Here is a 17,933-nt window from a genome sequence, read left to right on the forward strand (position 1 = left end):
ATTTGAGGTGCACTCAAATCTTAGAATCTCCAAGTACGCCAGAATTGAGTAAGAAATGTTCGCACGGTTGATGAATGAGGCCCCTGGAATTTCAGCCTGTTCAGGTGGGATGGAACATTTGGCCCACATCATGATCTTAATATAATAGACCAATGACTGGTCATCTGGGTAAGAGGATGGTCTAGAGTCCACCAATCAGCCAATCAGGGCTGTGTATGTAAATATCTTAAATGCCCACACAATCAGACATCATTTCAGGGGCCAAAGGAGGTTTAGGGAAATAAATTATAAAAAATATTTTCTGTAATTGAACACTGATTTATTAGACATACAGTGATCATTTCAAAATAAAATTACAAAGACTGCATGGGGGCTTTAAATTCTCTCTCTCTCTCTTTTTCTTTCTTTCAGGGAAGTTGAATTTCCACCATTCCCAGGTCTTCCAGCGATTGGCAGCAGAGTTGTTACCCAGAATGCCAGATATTAGTTCTGCCGATGTTACTCGCTGTGCCAAATCACTAGCCTTCCTCAAGTGGCTCCATCTCCCATTGTTTGAGGCATTCGCTGAGGTCCGCACACACTCAGACACTTCTAAGCACGTCTTAAACTGGTTGGATCATCCCCTAGCCCTCTTGAGTAACAAATATTGCTTTAACTCATCCTCTTATTTTCTTCCTTTGTTTGATTTTTTAAAAACTATTCAGCACTACAGCGTGAACAGTCAGAAGTACAGCACACTGCAGCTTTGTAACCTGCTCATGTCACTGGCCAGGCTCAACTTCCAGCCCAGCAAGGGGGAGGAGTTCTACAAGAAGGTAAACAATGAGAGTAGCAATTTGTTTCTTTATTTACCTTATGCTGTTAAATTTTATTTAACCTTTATTTAACTATTCAGGTAAGTCGGTTAAGAACAAATTCTTACTTAAGGACTGCCTACCCCGGCCAGACCCGGACGGCGCTGGGCCAATTGTCTGCCGCCCTATGGGACTCCCAATCACGGCCGGATGTGATGCAGCCTGGATACTCGAGGATAAATATTGTGTCGAACCGACTGGGTTCTCAGTCATGTAGAGTCATGTCAGTGCTGCACATGACAGTTCTATCAACTTTGGTTGATGAGGGGAAGAGGCATTTGGCTAGAGTACCTTCCCAGAATGTAGTCCGTGTTTGTCAACTGTCTCCTCCTGTGTGTATGTAGGTCCACTCTGCCCTGGAGGGTGTTCTCCCTAGCCTGGAGGTGTTCCTGCAGATAGATGTGGTGTGGTCTCTGTGTGTGTTACAGCAGGCCAAGCCCCAGCACATCACAGCCCTCAACCAACACACACATGTTGCCAAACTCTCAGGTAATCACACACTCTAGTACTGGTCCTCCCCAGGAGATGGCAGCAGAGGACCGATTCACTGATGTTCATGTGGTCTGTGCTCATAGCCCTGTGCATTCTCAGTTGTACAGACTTTGGTGATTCTGCTGATTTGATGTTGTGTTGCTATATTGTTGTTTCACAGAAGGCAGTCTGTCTCGAGTGGAGAACTATCGCCTGAAGCTCCTCCACATCATTGCTACCCTCCAGTTAGAACACCCAGAGTCTCTGTCCTCCACCCTGCCTACAGAGGCCATGTTGATTCCCTCCACCCTGGGCCAGGACTCCCCCCTCTCCCCTCTACAGACTGGGCTGAAGGGGGCCCTGGATAATCTGGTGGGGGGGAAAACAGAGGCCCTACGTACCGGGGTCAACACTATATACGGCTGGACCATAGGTGAATACACGTGCACACACAAACACTGTAAGGCTGGAACAACAGGTGACTGACTTGTTGTGTCCTATCAGATGGAGAGCTGGTGGTGGACAGTGAAAATAAGCCAATGGACCTGGTGACCCTGACAGCCCCTCACCTGCCTGGAGGAGGCGGAACCAATCCCCTACCTGAGGGTGCATGCAGGTGAGGGAAGAAGGGTGTGTGTGTGTGTGTCTGTGTGTGTGCATGTGTTCTGACAGTCCTCCTCTTTGCAGGTTAGCGTTCTTGACCTGGGAGTTTCCTAACTATGGCTCCAGGAGTAAAGATCTGCTGGGACGATTCACCATGATGAGACGGCATCTCAAACTGGCTGGCTTTATCCTTGTAGAGGTATGGAGGGATGATGATGAGGAGAGAGGGAGTGATGCAGGTGGACTGAAAGAGACGTTCTGGCAGTCATTATAACAGTAACTGTCTATCGCATACACACAAACCCTAACCACAGCATACTCTCCAGCCCAGGCCAGACACTCTTGGGTGTAATCACCAGAACAAGCCTCTTTCCTGGGGGAGATCAGGTAGACTGGGATGGACACAGCATTACTGCATTACACTGCTTGAAGCTCATTGCCTCAAAGTAACACATGCACAGTACAGCAGTCTTCTGAAGTTAAAAGGGAATTGACTTCCATCCACTGTAGATGTCTAGGTGTGATTCATAGCACATCCCCTTAGCATGTGCCTCAGAGTTGTTACATAGGGAATGGGCTGTGTGAGATATGCTCGTCTCAGTATTTCCACTTCAGCAAATTAACTCATCACCCTGACAAAGTAAAATGGTTCTTTATCCTTCTCTGATTAACAGACTATGAGAACGACAAGCTCTTTGTGTGGCTAATAGGGTTGTCAGTATAACACATCTCTTTTCCATGGCAAAAAGAAAACACAAAGCCAACTATACTCTATTGTCCTTTTTAAAAACTGCTGTATAAGCTGAGTATACAAAACATTAAGGACACCTTCATATTGAGTTGCACCCTCCCCTTTTGCCCTCAGAACAGCCTCAATTCGTCAGGGCATGGACTCGACAAGGTGTCAAAAGTGTTCCACAGGGATGCTGGCCAAGGTTGACTCCAATGCTTCCCACAGTTGTTAAGTTGGCTGGATGTCCTTTGGGTGGTGGACCATTCTTGATACACATGGGAAACTGTTGTGTGAAAAACCCAGCAGCGTTGCAGTTCTTGACACAGAAACCGGTGCAACTGGCACCTACTACCATACCCCATTCAAAGGCACTGAATATGTTTTCTTTTGCCCATTTACCCTTTGAATGGCACACGTACAGGGCATTCTGAAAGTATTCAGACCCCTGGACTTTTTCCACATTTTGTTATGTTACAGCCTTATTCTAAAATGGATTGAAAGGTTTTTACCTCATAAATCTACACACAATACCCCATAATAACAAAGCAAAAACAGATTTTTAGAAATTGTTGCTAATTTTATAAAAAATAAACTGAAATATCACATTTACATAAGTATTCAGACCCTGTACTTGGTACTTTGTTGAAGTACCTTTGGTAGCGATTAGAGCCTCGAGTTTTGGGTATGACGCTACAAGTTTGGCACGTGTATTTGGGGAGTTTCTCCGATTCTTCTCTGCAGATTCTCTCAAGCTCTGTCAGGTTGGATGGGGGAACGTCACTGCACAGCTATTTTCAGGTGTCTCCAGAGATGTTAGATTGGGTTCAAGTCCAGGCTATGGCTGGGCCACATAAGGACATTCAGAGACTTGTCCCAAAACCACTCCTGCTTTGTCTTGGCTGTGTACTTAGGGTCATTGTCCGGTTGGAAGATTAACTTTCTCCCCAGTCTGAGGTCCTGAGCGTTCTGGAGCAGATTTTTATCATGGATCTCTCTCTGTACTTTGCGTTAAACTTTCCTGGGATCCTGACTAGTCTCCCAGTCCCTGCCGCTGAAAAACACCCCCACAGCATGATGCTGCCACCACCATACTTCACCGTAGGGATGGTGCTAGGTTTCCTCCAGACGTGACACTTGGAATTCAGGCCATTGAGTTCCATCTTGGTTTCATTAGACCAGAGAATCATGTTTCTCATGGTCTGATCGTCCGTTAGGTGCCTTTTGGCAAACTCCAAGCGTGCTGTCAAGTCCATTTTTACAGAGGTGTGGCCTCCATCTGGCCACTCTACCATAAAGGCCTGATTGGTGGAGTGCTGCAGAGATGGTTGTCCTTCTGGAAGGTTCTCCCATCTCCACAGAGGAACTCTGGAGCTCTGTCAGAGTAACCATCTGGTTCTTGGTCACCTGCCTGAACAAGGCCCTTCTCCCCCAATTGCTCAGTTTGGTCGGGTGGCCAGCTTTAGGACGAGTCTTGGTGGTTACAAACCTCTTCCATTCAAGAATGATGGAAGCCACTGTGTACTTGCGAACCTTCAATGCTACAGATGTTTTTTTGGTACCCTTCCCCAGATCTGTGCCTCAACACAATCCTGTCTCGGAGCTCTACGGATAAGACTCATTTCTATCAGCATGTTAAATGTGCAACAAGAGGAAAAAAATTGTAGACCACCTTTACTTCACACACAGAGACGTGTACAAAGCCCTCCCTCGCCCTCCATTTGGCAAAACTGACCATAACTCTATCCTCCTGATTCCTGCTTACAAGCAAAAATTAAAGCAGGAAGCACCAGTGACTCGGTCTATTAAAAGAATAAAGAAAAGTGGTCAGATGAAGCCGATGCTAAACTACAGGAATATGTTGGAATACGACTGGAATATGTTCCGGGATTCTTTCGATGGCACTGAGGAGGACATCGCATCAGTCACTGGCTTTATCAATAAGTGCATCGAGGACGTCATCACCACAGTGACTGTACGTACATACCCCAACCTGAAGTCATGGATCTGTGGAGCTGCCCCTTTCAAGTAGCGGGAATCTTATAATGAATTCCGCTATGCCCTCTGACAAACCATCAAACAGGCAAAGCATCAATACAGGACTAAGATTGAATCGTACTACACCGGCTCCGACGCTCGTCGGATGTGGCAGGGCTTGCAAACTATTACAGACTACGAAGGGAAGCACAGCCGAGAGCTGCCCAGTGACACGAGCCTACCAGACGAGTTAAATAACTTTTATGCTTGCTTCGAGGCAAATAACACTGAAACATGCATGAGAGCATCAGCTGTTCCGGATGACTGTGTGATCACATTCGCTGCAGGAGATGTGAGTAAGACCTTTAAACAGGTCAACATTCACAAGGCCGCTGGACCAGACGGATTACCAGAACGTGTACTCCGAGCATGAGCTGACCAACTGGCAAGTGTCTTTACTAACATTTTCAACCTCTCCCTGTCAGTCTGTAATACCAACATGTTTCAAGCAGACCACCATAGTCCCTGTGCCGAAGAACACGAAGGTAACCTGCCTAAATGACCCATAGCACTCACGTCTGTAGCCATGAAGTGCTTTGAAAAGCTGGTCATGGCTCACAACACCATTATCTGAGAAACCCTAGATCCACTCCAATTTGTATACCGTACCAACAGATCCACAGATGATGCAATCTCTATTGCACTCCACACTGCCCTCTCACACCTGGACAAAAGGAACACCTATGGGAGAATGCTACAGCTCAGCGTTCAACACCATAGTGCCCTCAAAGCTCATCACTAAGTTAAGGACTCTGGGACTAAACACCTCCCTCTGCAACTGGATCCTGGACTTCCTGATGGGCCCGCCCCCAGGTGGTAAGGGTAGGTAACAACACGTCTGCCACGCTCATCCTCAACACGGGCCCCTCAGGGGTGAGTGCTCAGTCCCCTTCTGTACTCCCTGTTCACTCATGACTGCACGGCCAGGCACGACTCCAACACCATCATTAAGTTTGCTGACGACACAACAGTGGGCCTGATCACACAACGGTAGGCCTGATCACCGACAACGATGAGACTGCCTATACGGACGAGGTCGGAGACCTGACCATGTGGTGCAAGGACAACAACCTCTCCCTTAACGTGTCAAGACAAAGGAGATGATTGTGGACTACAGGAAAAGGAGGACCGAGCACGTCCCCATTCTCATCAACGGTGCTGCAGTGGAGCAGGTTGAGAGCTTCCAAGTTCCTTGGTGTCCACATCACCAACAAACTAATATGGTCCAAGCACACCAAGACAGTCGTGAAGAGGGCAAAACCTATTACCCCTCAGGAGACTGAAAATATTTGGCATGGGTCCTCAGATCCTGAATTTTTTTTACAGTTGCACCATCGAGAGTATCCTGACTGGTTGCATCACTGCCTGGTATGGCAACTGCTCGGCCTCCGACCGCAAGGCACTACAGAGGGTAGTGCGTACGCCCCAGTACATCAGCGGGTCCAAGCTTTCTGCCATCCAGGACCTCTATACCAGGCGGTGTCAGAGGAAGGCCCTAAACATTGTCAGACTCCAGTCACCCGAGTCATAGACTGTTCTCTCTGCTTCCGCACGGCAAGCGGTACTGGAGTGCCAAGTCTAGGTCCAAGTACATTTTCTATTGTGTTATTGACTGTACGTTTGTTTATCCCATGTGTAACTCTGTGTTGTTTTTGTCGCACTGCTTTGCTTTATCTTGGCCAGGTCGCAGTTGTAAATAAGAACTTGTTCTGGCCTACCTGGTTAAATAAAGGTAAAATAAATCAAATTTAAAAGAGCTAGGCGATATGCACAAAATATCAAATCATGGTATTTTTCAAATATTTGATGCTATTTCATGTTTTTGATTAATATAAATTCTACATTTGCTTTATGAGTAGTGCGTGACCCTAGGGTGGCAACATATAAACGTCCCTTTTTCGGGACGCTGTCTTTCAAAGATAATTTGTAAAAATCCAAATAACTTCACAGATCTTCATTGTAAAGGGTTTAAACAGTTTCCTATGCTTGTTCAATGAACCATAAACAATTAATGAAAATGCACCTGTGGAATGGACCTTAATTAAGACACTAACATCTTACAGACCGTAGGCAATTAAGGTGACAGTTATGAAAACTTAGGACACTAAAGAGGCCTTTCTACTGACTCTGAAAAACACCAAAAGAAAGATGCCCAGGGTCCCTGCTCATCTGCCTGAATGTGCCTTAGGCATGCTGCAAGGAGGCATGAGGACTGCAGATGTGGCCAGGGCACACAATTTCAATGTCCGTACTGTGCGACGCCTAAGACAGAGCTACAGGGAGACCGGACAGACAGCTGATCATCCTCGCAGTGGCAGACCATGTGTAACAACACCTGCACAGCATCGGTACATCTGAACATCACACCTGCGGGACAGGTACAGGATGGCAACAACAACTGACCGAGTTACACCAGGAACGCACAATCCCTCCATCAGGGAAGACATTCTCCTCCCTCATGTGGTACCCTTCCTGCAAGCTCATCCTGACATGACCCTCCAGCATGACAATGCCACCAGCCATACTGCTCGTTCTGTGTGTGATTTCCTGCAAGACAGGAATGTTAGTGTTCTGCCATGGCCAGCGAAGAGCCCGGATCTGAAACCCATTGAGCACGTCTGGGACCTGTTGGATCGGAGGGTGAGGGCTAGGGCCATTCCCACCCCCCAGAAATGTCTGGGAACTTGTAGGTACCTTGGTGGAAGAGTGGGGTAACATCTCACAGCAAGAACTGGCAAATTTAGTGCAGTCCATGAGGAGATGCCCTGCAGTACTTAATGCAGCTGGTGGTCACACCAGATACTGACTGTTCCTTTTTATTTGAATCCCCCCCCCCCACACACACTTTGTTCAGGGACACATTATCCACATGTCTGTGGAACTTGTTCAGTTTATGTCTCAGTTGTTGAATCTTGTTATGTTCATATAAATATTTACACATGTTAAGTTTGCTGAACATAAACGCAGTTGACAGTGAGTATATTGCAGAGTTTATACTCAATTATTTCAATGGGTCTTTCTCCATTCAGTTTTATACTGTTCAATTCAACTTCATCCTAATATAATTTCCTGCGTTTCCCTCAGTTTCTGCATTTCCTGCACTCATTTGAGATAATTTCCAAACTGCCACGATATGGCAGAAAACTGCCAAAAAACTGGGCCTTATTTTTAACCAAATGTTGCAATTGTGATTTAGATCAAAACACTTGGGTGAACTTTTGGAATCATGGAAATATGTTTATTCTAATTCTATAGTTAGAATATAAATAATAGTTGGCACTTTGATTACAGTGTTGTTTGACATGACAAAGAGTAAAAATGCCATTAGCTAGTTGTTGTGACTGGGTAGGAACCAAAGTGATGTTCATAGTTTCCTAGGTGACCCTGTAATCTTTGGCTACATTAAATATTTATTCATGTAGCCAACATATTCATGCTTCGCCTATTCCTCTTTGGTATAGAAGGTACTTTTGAAGAAACAACATGCTGATTTAGGCCTCCACTAGCACTGGTATCAGGCTGTATTAGCTAGCTACGTTTGCCCGACTCATTAATTTAAGTAGCTAGTTAGCTAACACGATTTAGCATAAGTTGCTAAGAAAACACAAACTAGCTGTTTGCAGATGTAAGGAACACACAAATATTGTAATTATAGAACACTTGTGGATTTATATTAAGATCAAATTGGAAACAACATCATGGTCATCAACATTGTTCCATGTGCTGCATTGACCATGCAGTCTGAACGAAAGTGTCTCGTGGTCAAGCAATAACAAATGCGCTCCTAGAGTGACGGGGTGGGACCAGGTCTGTGTGGGAAGCAGCATGGAGAGAGAGTGGAGAGGGATGACTCAAGTAGCAGGGTAACCTATACAAATGGACGTTACAGACGGCGTATCACATTTTAACAAACCAAACATTAAAATACTGTTATAGAAGGTAAACCAAAAACCCAAACCGGCCCGTTCATCAATACCGGTATATAGTAAAATACGTATACCGCCCTAGGTCCAAGAGGCTTCTAAACTGCTTCTACCCCAAGCCATAAGACTCCTGAACATCTAATCAAATGGCTACCCAGACTATTTGCATTGCCCCCCGCCCCCTTCTATGCTGCTGCTACTCTGGTATCTATGCATAGTCACTTTTAATAACTCACATGTACATATTACCTCGACACGTGCCCCTGCACATTGACTCTGTACCAGTACCCCCTGTAAATAGCCTCTTGCTATTTACTGCTGCTCTTTAATTATTTGTTATTCTTCTCTTTTTTTGTTGTTGGTATTTTCTTAACTGCATTGTTGGTTAAGGGCTTGAAAGTATGCATTTCACTGTAAGGTCTACACCTGTTGTATTCAGTGCATGTGACAAATAAAATTGGATTTGAATTCCTTTGACCTCATGGCTTGGTTTTTGCTCTGACATGCACTGTCAACTCTGGGACCTTATATAGACAGGTGTGTGCCTTTCCAAATCATGTCCAATCAATTGAATTTACCACAGGTGGCCTCCAATCAAGTTGTAGAAACATCTCAAGGATGCACCTGAGCTCAATTTCGAGTCTCATAGCAAGGGGTCTGAATTTTTTACATTTTATTTTACCTTTATTTAACTAGGCAAGTCAGTTAAGAACAAATTCTGTTTTCAAAGACCGCCTAGGAACAGTGGGTTAACTGCCTTGTTCAGGGGCAGAACGGCAGATTTTTACCTTGTCAGCTCGGGGATTCGATCTTGCAACCTTTCGGTTACTTGTCCAATGCTCTAACCACTAGGCTGTATGCAAATAAGGTATCTTTGTTTTTTTTATTTGTAATACATTTGAAATAATGTCTAAACCTGTTTTCCCTTTGTCATGATGGTGTATTTTGTATAGATTGGTGAGGAATAAAATTATTTAATACATTTTAGAGTAAGGCTGTAACATGACAAAATGTGGAAAAAGTCTAGGGGTCTGAATACTTTCCGAATGCACTGTACACAATCCATGTCTCAAGTCTTAAAATCCTTTTTTAACCTGTCTCCTCCCCTTCATCTACACTGATTGAAGTGGATTTAAAAGATGACATCAATAAGGGATCACAGCTTTCATCTGGTCAGTCTGTCATGGCAAGAGCAGGTGTTCTTAATGTTTTGTATACTCATATTAAATATTGTGATATAGTTTGGAAAATTCAATAATTGGACTCTAGGTGACAACATAATGTTTGTTTCCAACTTTTGGACAGTTTTCCTCAAATTAACTCTTGACTTTAGTTTCCTTGTCACAATACTTAGTATAGTGATATTGGTATCGTGACAACCCTAGTGGCTAATGCTGGCTAGCGGTGTACCGTATGATGCTATAGTTGGCTAGCTAATGCTATAAAAAACAATCTAATGCTCATTTAATGCTGCATCATGCAGGGCCAGGCTTGTCTGTCTCCCTGAAGGATGCCAGTTATAAAAAGGCCTGATAGTCAGTCAGGAGCCAGGAGAATAGCAGCAGCAGCTCTGTCTCATCTAGGCCAAGCTCCTTAGCCAATCCCAGCACACACTCTCATCTAGGACAATCGCGTTAGCCAATCTTACCGCTCTCTCTCATCTAGGCCAATTGTGTTAGCCTGAGAGCTCTCAGGTCTGCAGTGGTGCATGCTGGGTAAACTAGGCCACTGAATTTACCTGTGACAGACTTCCAGACATAGGCCTTTTATCAATTAGATATGTCCACCTCCTCTGTCCTCTTTCACCTTCTTTTGAAAAAGGTCAGTTAATCGGGGAGAGTCTGCAAGATAAATGTCTAAAGTGATCAAAACAAATGAGGTAGTTCTGACTTTTTATAAATAAAATAATAAGTAGCATATTGTTTTTAAATGTGCATGTTTTTTTCCACTGACGTAACAAAAGCTGATTCAAAGGGTGTGGCAGATTTAAACACTTTCCTGTGGTAGGATACACATGAGTATCCTCAATGAATTACTAATCCTTACTAATGAATTGACACACATCTTGACAACTTATCTGTTTCTGGGTCATGGAGGAGAGAAGATGAAGGATTGACTTTTATCCAAATGAGAGAACCAGCTAGATTGTCTCCAAACCTGATTTGCTTAAAAACACTACTGGGTGTATGTCAGCTATAGTATTGCAAGGTAAAGAGTATTATTGATAGACAAACCCCTGAATCTGTACTATCTGTCCCTCCCTAGGTGCCATACTATGAGTGGCTGGAGCTCAAGTCTGATTGGCAGAAAGTGGAGTATGTGAAGGATAAGATGGGGAAGGCCATTGCTGAGGAAATGGCGAAGTGAACTAGGCCAAACAGCAGAAGTTTAGAACTGAACCAGACTCAACTGGACTGGAAAGAGGAGAGCCAGGATGTCAAGGACGGCTCACCAAAACCAATCTGGTCTCAAACAACTCTGAACAACAACCCCACACACACACACACACACACACACACACACTAATCAACCCACTTTAAAACAAGCTGATTGGTGGAAAATGTCTTTGTCGTTTTATCTTTGGTTGCCTTGCCGGTGCGTGGGGCTTTCCATGTTACCATGGAGACGGCCCCTGAGAGTTCTGTATGCTGAAGAGAGCAAACAGAGAGAGAGAAAGAGAGAGTGGGCTCTATAGCAGAAAGCAAGGGAAGAAAGACCTCTTGCTAAGTAGATGTGTCCCTAAGTGACACTCAGTGAAAGAGAATGGAGAGCAGCATCATATAATCAACGCCCCAATCAATGTTAAAAGCTGTGTATCACCTGTGAATAGAATGGTCTAATTAAATTATCAATATGAGCTTTGTTGAGTGATGTTATTATTGAATACATTATTTTATGCTTTAATTTCAATATACGTGTTCCACACACTGTCCTCCATGTTGGCACAAATGTTCCATGACTGTAACATTGTTTGTGTTTGAGAGCATGAAATCCGTGATCCATTGTGGGTAAATTGTGACTGACTGATCTACAAAAAATAAGTATTTATTCATGATGCAAGGTGATTTGTAGATCAGTCTATCAATCAAATTGATGTATAAAGCCCCTTTTAAATAAGCCGATATCACAAAGTGCTGTACAGAAACCCAGCCTAAAACCCCAAACAGCAAACAATGCAGATGTAGGAGGCACGGTGGCTAGGAAAAACTCCCTAGAAAGTCCAGAAACTAAGAAGAAACCTAGAGAGGAACCAGGCTCTGAGGGGGGACCAGTCCTCTTCTGGCTGTGCCGGGTGGAGATTATAACAGAACATGTCCAAGATGTTCAAACCTTCATAGATGACCTGCAAGGTCAGATATATTAATAATCACAGTGGTTAGAGAGGGTGCACCAGGTCAGCACCTCAGGAGTAAATGTCCGGTGGCTTTCATAGCTGATCATTCAGAGTTGGAGACAAGAGGTACGGTAGAGAGAGGGTCCAAAACAGCAGGTCCAGTGAACAGGTCAGGGTTCCATAGCCCCAGGCAGAACAGTTGAAACTGGAGCAGCAGCATAACCAGGTGGACTGGGAACAGCAAGGAGTCATCAGGCTAGGTAGTCCTGAGGCATGGTCCTAGGGCTCAGGTCCTCAGAGAGAAGAAAGAGAGAAAGAATGAGGAAAAGAGAGAGAATTAGAGGGGGCATACTTAATTTCACACAGGACACCGGTTGAGACAGGAGAAATACTCCACATATAACAGACATACCCTAGCCCCCTGATACAAACTATTGCAGCATAAATACTGGAGGCTGAGACAGGAGGGGTCGGGAGACACTGTGGTCCCGTCCGATAATACCCCCAGACAGGGCCAAACAGGTAGGATATAACCCCACCCACTTTGCCAAAGCACAGCCCCCACACCACTAGAGGGATATCTTCAACCATCAACCTACTACCCTGAGACAAGGCCAAGTATAGCCCACAAAGATCTCCCCCACGGCACGAACCCGAGGAGGGCACCAACCCGGACAGGAAGCTCACGTCAGTGACTCAACCCACTCAAGTGACGTACCCCTCCTAGGAACATCATGGAAGAGCACCAGTAAGCCAGTGACTCAGCCCCTGTAATAGGGTTAGAGGCAGAGAATCCCAGTGGAAAGAGGGGAACCGGCCAGGCAGACAGCAAGGGCGGTTCGTCGCTCCAGTGCCTTTCCGTTCACCTTCACACCCCTGGGTCAGATTACACTCAATCATAGGACCTACTGAAAATATGAGTTTTCAATAAAGACTTAAAAGTCGAGACAGTCTGCGTCTCTCAGATGAATAGGCAGACCATTCCATAAAAATGGAGCTCTATAGAAGAAAGCCCTGCCTCCAGCTGTTTGCTTAGAAATTCAGTGTAGAGAGGCTAGCACTGGAGTAATATGATCAAATTTTGGGGTTCTAGTCAAGATTCTAGCAGCCGTGTTTAGCACTAACTGAAGTTTATTTAGTGCTTTATCCAGGTAGCTGGAACGTAGAGCATTGAAGTAGTCTAATCTAGAAGTGACAAAAGCATGGATTAATTTTCCTGCATCATTTTTGCACAGAAAGTTTCTAATTTTTGCAATGTCATGAAGATGGAAAAAACTGTCCTTGAAATATTGTTGATATGTTCGTCAAAAGAGAGATCAGGGGCCAGAGTAACGCCGAGGTCCTTCCCAGTTTTATTTGAGATGACTGTACAACCATCAAGATTAATTGTCAGATCCAACAGAACATCTTTTTGTTTCTTGGGAACTAGCATCTCTGTTTTGTCCGAGGTTTAAAGTAAAACATTTGCCGCCATCCACTTCCTTATGTCTGAAACACAGGCTTCCAGGGAGGGCAATTTTGGGGCTTCACCATGTTTCATCGAAATGTACAGCTGTGTATCGTCCGCATAGCAGTGAAAGTTAACATTATGTTTCCGAATGACATCACCAAGAGGTAAAATATATAGTGAAAACAATTGTGGTCCTAAAACGGAACCCTGAGGAACACCGACATTTACAGTTGATTTGTCAGAAGACAAATCATCCACAGAGACAAACTGATATATTTCCGACAGATAAGATCTAAACCAAGCCAGAACTTGTCCATGTAGACCAATTTGGGTTTCCAGAACATTGTGGTGATCGATGGTATCAAAAGCAGCACTAAGGTCTAGGAGCACGAGGACAGATGCAGAGCCTTGGTCTGATGCCATTAAAAGGTCATTTACCACCTTCACGAGTGCAGTCAGTACTATGGTGTCTAAAACCAGGCTGAACTGTTTCGTATACATTGTTTGTCTTCGGGAAGGCAGTGAGTTGATGCGCAACAGCTTTTTCAAATATTTTGAGAGGAATGGGAGAATCGATATAGGCCGATATTTTTTATATTTTCTTGGTCAAGGTATTGCTTTTTCAAGAGAGGCTTTATTACTGCCACTTTTAGTGAGTTTTATACACATCCGATGGATAGGGAGCCATTTATTAAGTTAAACATAGGAGGGCCAAGCACAGGAAGCAGCTCTATCAGTAGTTTATTTGGAATAGGGTCCAGTATGCAGCTTGAAGGTTTAGAGGCCAAGACTATTTTCATCGTGTCAAGAGATATAGTATTAAACAACCCGAGTGTTTCCCTTGAACCTAGGTCCTGGCAGTGTTGTGCAGACTCAGGACAACTGAACTTTAAAGAGGAGTCCGTCATTTGCTTTCTAATGATCATGATCTTTTCGTCAAAGAAGTTCATGATTTTATCACTGCGGAAGTTAAAGCCATCCTCCCTTGGGGAATGCTGCTTTTTAGTTAGCTTTGCGACAGTATCAACATTTTGGATTGTTCTTATTCTCCTCAATGAAGTTGGAAAAATAGGATTATCGAGCATCAGTGAGGGCTCTTCGATACTGCACGGTACTGTCTTTCCAAGCCAGTCGAAAGACTTCCAGTTTGGTGTAGCGCCATTTCCTTTCCAATTTTCTGGAAGCTTGCATCAGGGCTCAGGTACTTTCTGTATACCAGAGAGCTAGTTTCTCATGACAAATGTTTTTTTTTGTTTTTAGCGGTGCGACTACATCTAGGGTATTACACAAGGTTACATTTAGTCCCTCAGGTGGTTAACAGGTTTTTGTACTCTGACGTCCTTGGGTAGGTGGAGGGAGTCTGGAAGGGCATCTAAGAATCTTTGGGTTGTCCGAGAATTTATAGCACAACTTTTGATGATCCTTGGTTGGGGTCTGATCAGATTATTTGTTGCGATTGCAAATGTAATAAAATGGTGGTCCGATAGTCTAGGATTATGAGGAAAAACATTAAGATCCACAATATTTATTCCACGGGACAGTACTAGGTCAAGAGTATGACTGTGGCAGTGAGTAGGTCCGGAGACATGTTGGACAAAACCCCCTGAGTCGATGATGTCTCCGAAAGCCAGTCAGACATCATCCGCCTGCACTGTTGGCTGCAGTGTGGACAAGCCCATTATCTATGGCTCTGGTAGGTCTTGTGTTTAGAGAGGACGTTGAGTTGGATGAGCTTCTATGGTATCATTGGCATCCTGATGGTGTGATATTCAGCCTGAGGATGCTTCTCTTCACAAGATGCAGTTAATAAGACATATTTATTATTAAACGTGATGGGTCAGTGGTGTGTGTGTGTTGTGAGGGGGTTGCTGAATGTATCCCACAGGGATCGGCTCACACACACTGCTGTTGTGTCCATGCCGTCGCATACCCCTTGACTTATTTCACATTTTGTTGTTACAGCCCGAATTCAAAATATATATTTTTTACCCGTCTACACACAATACCCCATAATGACAAAGTGAAAACATGTTTTTAGAATTTTCATTTTCTGCAGTTTTACTTTACTGCCTTATTGCAAACAGGATGCATGTTTGGAATATTTTTTATTCTGTACAAGCTTCCTTATTTTCAATGTAATTTTGGAGTAACTAAAATGTTGTTGATCCATCCTCAGTTTTCTCCGATCATAGCCATTAAACTCGGTAACTGTTTTCACCATTGGCCTCATGGTGAAATCCCTGAGCGGTTTCCTTCCCCTCCGGCAACTGAGTTAGGAAGGACACCTGTATCTTTTGTAGTGACTGGGTATATTGATACGCCATCCAAAGTGTAATTAATAACTTCACCATGCTCAAAGGCATATTCAATGTCTGCCTTATTTTACCCATCTACCAATATGTGCTCTTCTTTGTATTTGAATCTGTGTTTGAAATTCACTGTTTGACCTTACAGATAATTGTATGTGTGAAGTACAGAGACGAGGTAGTCATTCAAAAATCATGTTAAACACTATTATTGCCCACATTCCATGCAACTTATTGTGTGACTTGTTACGCACATTTTTACTCCTGAACTTATTTAGGCTTGCCATAACAAAGGGGTTGAATACTTATTTACTCAGAACATTTCAGCTTTTCATTTTTAATTAATTTGTAAAGAATTTTAAAAACATATTCCACTTTGACATTATGGGTAGGCCAGTGACACAAAATCTCAATGTAACGCAACAAAATATGAAAAAAGTCAATGGACTGCACTGTATGTAGTTGAGTTGCTTCGCGCTGATTGGAGCATGTGTGCTCAGCTATAATGATAAAGCAGGATGTTTAAGATTCTGTTTCCATTTATTATCTCACCTAGAATCATTTGTGGAAAAAGTACCCAATTGTCACACTTGAGTAAAAGTCAAGATACCCTAATAGAAAATGACTTAAGAAAAAGTGAAAGTCACCCAGTACAATACCAATTGAGTAAAATTATTTGGTTTGAAATATACTTAAGTATCAAAAGTAAATGTAATTACTTTGATATAATAAAAGTATAAATCATTTCTAATTCCTTATATTGAACTAACCAAACGATACCATTTTCTTGTTTTTTAAATTTACTTACAGATAGCCAGCGGCACACTCCAACACTTAGACATCAGTTACAAACAAAGCATGTGTGTTTAGTGAGTCTGCCAGATAAGATGCAGTAGGGGTGACCTGGGATGTTCTCTCCATAAGTGTATGAGTTGGACAATGTTTCTGTCCTGCTAAGCATTCAAAATGTAACGAGTACTTTTGGCTTCTCAGGGAAAATGTATGGAGTAAAAAGTACATTATTTTCTTTAGGAGTGTAGTGAAGCAAAGTTGTAAAAAATATTAAAAGTAAAGTACAAAAACCCCAACAAACTACTTAAGTAGTACCTTGAAGTATTTTTACACCACTGTCTAGATTGTAAGAGAGAGAATCATGACTGATCTACATATTCTATTTCTGTAGCAGCTCCAACGTGTACGTTAATATATATATATTTAATTTAACTAGGCAATTCAGTTTAGAACAAATTCTTATTTACTATGACGGCCTACCCTGGCCAAACCCAGACAATGCTGGGCCAATTGTTCACCGACCTATGGGACTCCCAATCACGGCCAAATGTCATACAGCCTGGATTTGAACCAGGGACTGTAGTGACACCTATTGCACTGAGATTCAGTGCCTTAGACTGCTGCGCCACTTGGGAGCATAATTCTATAATTCAAAAGGCTCAGATGGTTCATTTCGAACTCTGGCCCCATGAGCGTTGAGATCATGTTGTGATATAGAGAGTGAGCTGCTAAGTAACTCCATTAATTGGTTAGTTGGTTGATTGACTGATTGATCTCATCACCCCACCTCTGAGCCCAGCCAGCCAGCTGTCCCAGTATTAACTGTGTTGTCATAGAGACCAGATCCTGTCTGAGGGCAGTATGCTTCTGTGTGTTGCTGACCTCAGGTCAGCGAGGAGCAGGGAAATATGAGTAAGCAGATGAGAGAGGAGGATACCGCTGGTGTATAAATGCCAGCCGGGCTGAAATTGGCAGAGAGAGGAGACAGGGGATTCTGTTGAGCTGGCAGAGCAGATGCAGAAACCCCCTGATACACACACACACACGCACACACCACCCAGCGTGGGAAGCTTGGGGTGGCCAAGGAAACTGCCAGTGATCTGGGTTTTGGGGGGGACAAATGGAAAAGGGGAGGAGACTGAAAGTCCCCCTTTCTCTTTTCTTTCTTTGTAACTCTCCTTCAATTTCCCTTTCAGAAGCGTTATTTCCTCCATCTCTCTTTCTGCAATAGCCCATCTTCTCCACACACCCTCTCTCTAGCCCTCTGTCTCTGCAGTACCTTCCTGTAAGGATGGGGGCAGCACTCAGACAGCAGCAGAAATCTGCTGACATCATCGCTGAGTATCAAGTCATCGCCAGGGAGAGAGAGAGAGGGATGGGAAGGAGAGAGGGAGGGGAGGAGGGAGGCAGTGCAGCTCAGATGGGTAATGAGA

At 43.8% G+C, this 17,933-nt stretch overlaps 1 protein-coding gene across 2 annotated transcripts in view; it reads left to right on the plus strand.

Annotated features, from left to right (window-relative positions):
- Positions 1–11,475, plus strand: part of LOC112228394 (FAST kinase domain-containing protein 4) — a 23,493-nt gene extending 12,018 nt beyond the window's left edge. For both annotated transcript variants that reach the window (XM_024393684.1, XM_024393694.2), the window contains 7 exons: positions 412–569; positions 705–815; positions 1,199–1,343; positions 1,507–1,758; positions 1,830–1,941; positions 2,013–2,127; positions 10,884–11,475. In XM_024393684.1, the coding sequence (XP_024249452.1) occupies positions 412–569; positions 705–815; positions 1,199–1,343; positions 1,507–1,758; positions 1,830–1,941; positions 2,013–2,127; positions 10,884–10,985 (995 nt within the window). In that variant the 3' untranslated portion in view covers positions 10,986–11,475. The remainder of the gene's footprint in view (positions 1–411; positions 570–704; positions 816–1,198; positions 1,344–1,506; positions 1,759–1,829; positions 1,942–2,012; positions 2,128–10,883) is intronic.
- Positions 11,476–17,933: the final 6,458 nt, after the last annotated feature.

The sequence above is a fragment of the Oncorhynchus tshawytscha genome, linkage group LG03, assembly GCF_018296145.1.
Source record: "Oncorhynchus tshawytscha isolate Ot180627B linkage group LG03, Otsh_v2.0, whole genome shotgun sequence".
NCBI classification, from domain to species: domain Eukaryota; kingdom Metazoa; phylum Chordata; class Actinopteri; order Salmoniformes; family Salmonidae; genus Oncorhynchus; species Oncorhynchus tshawytscha.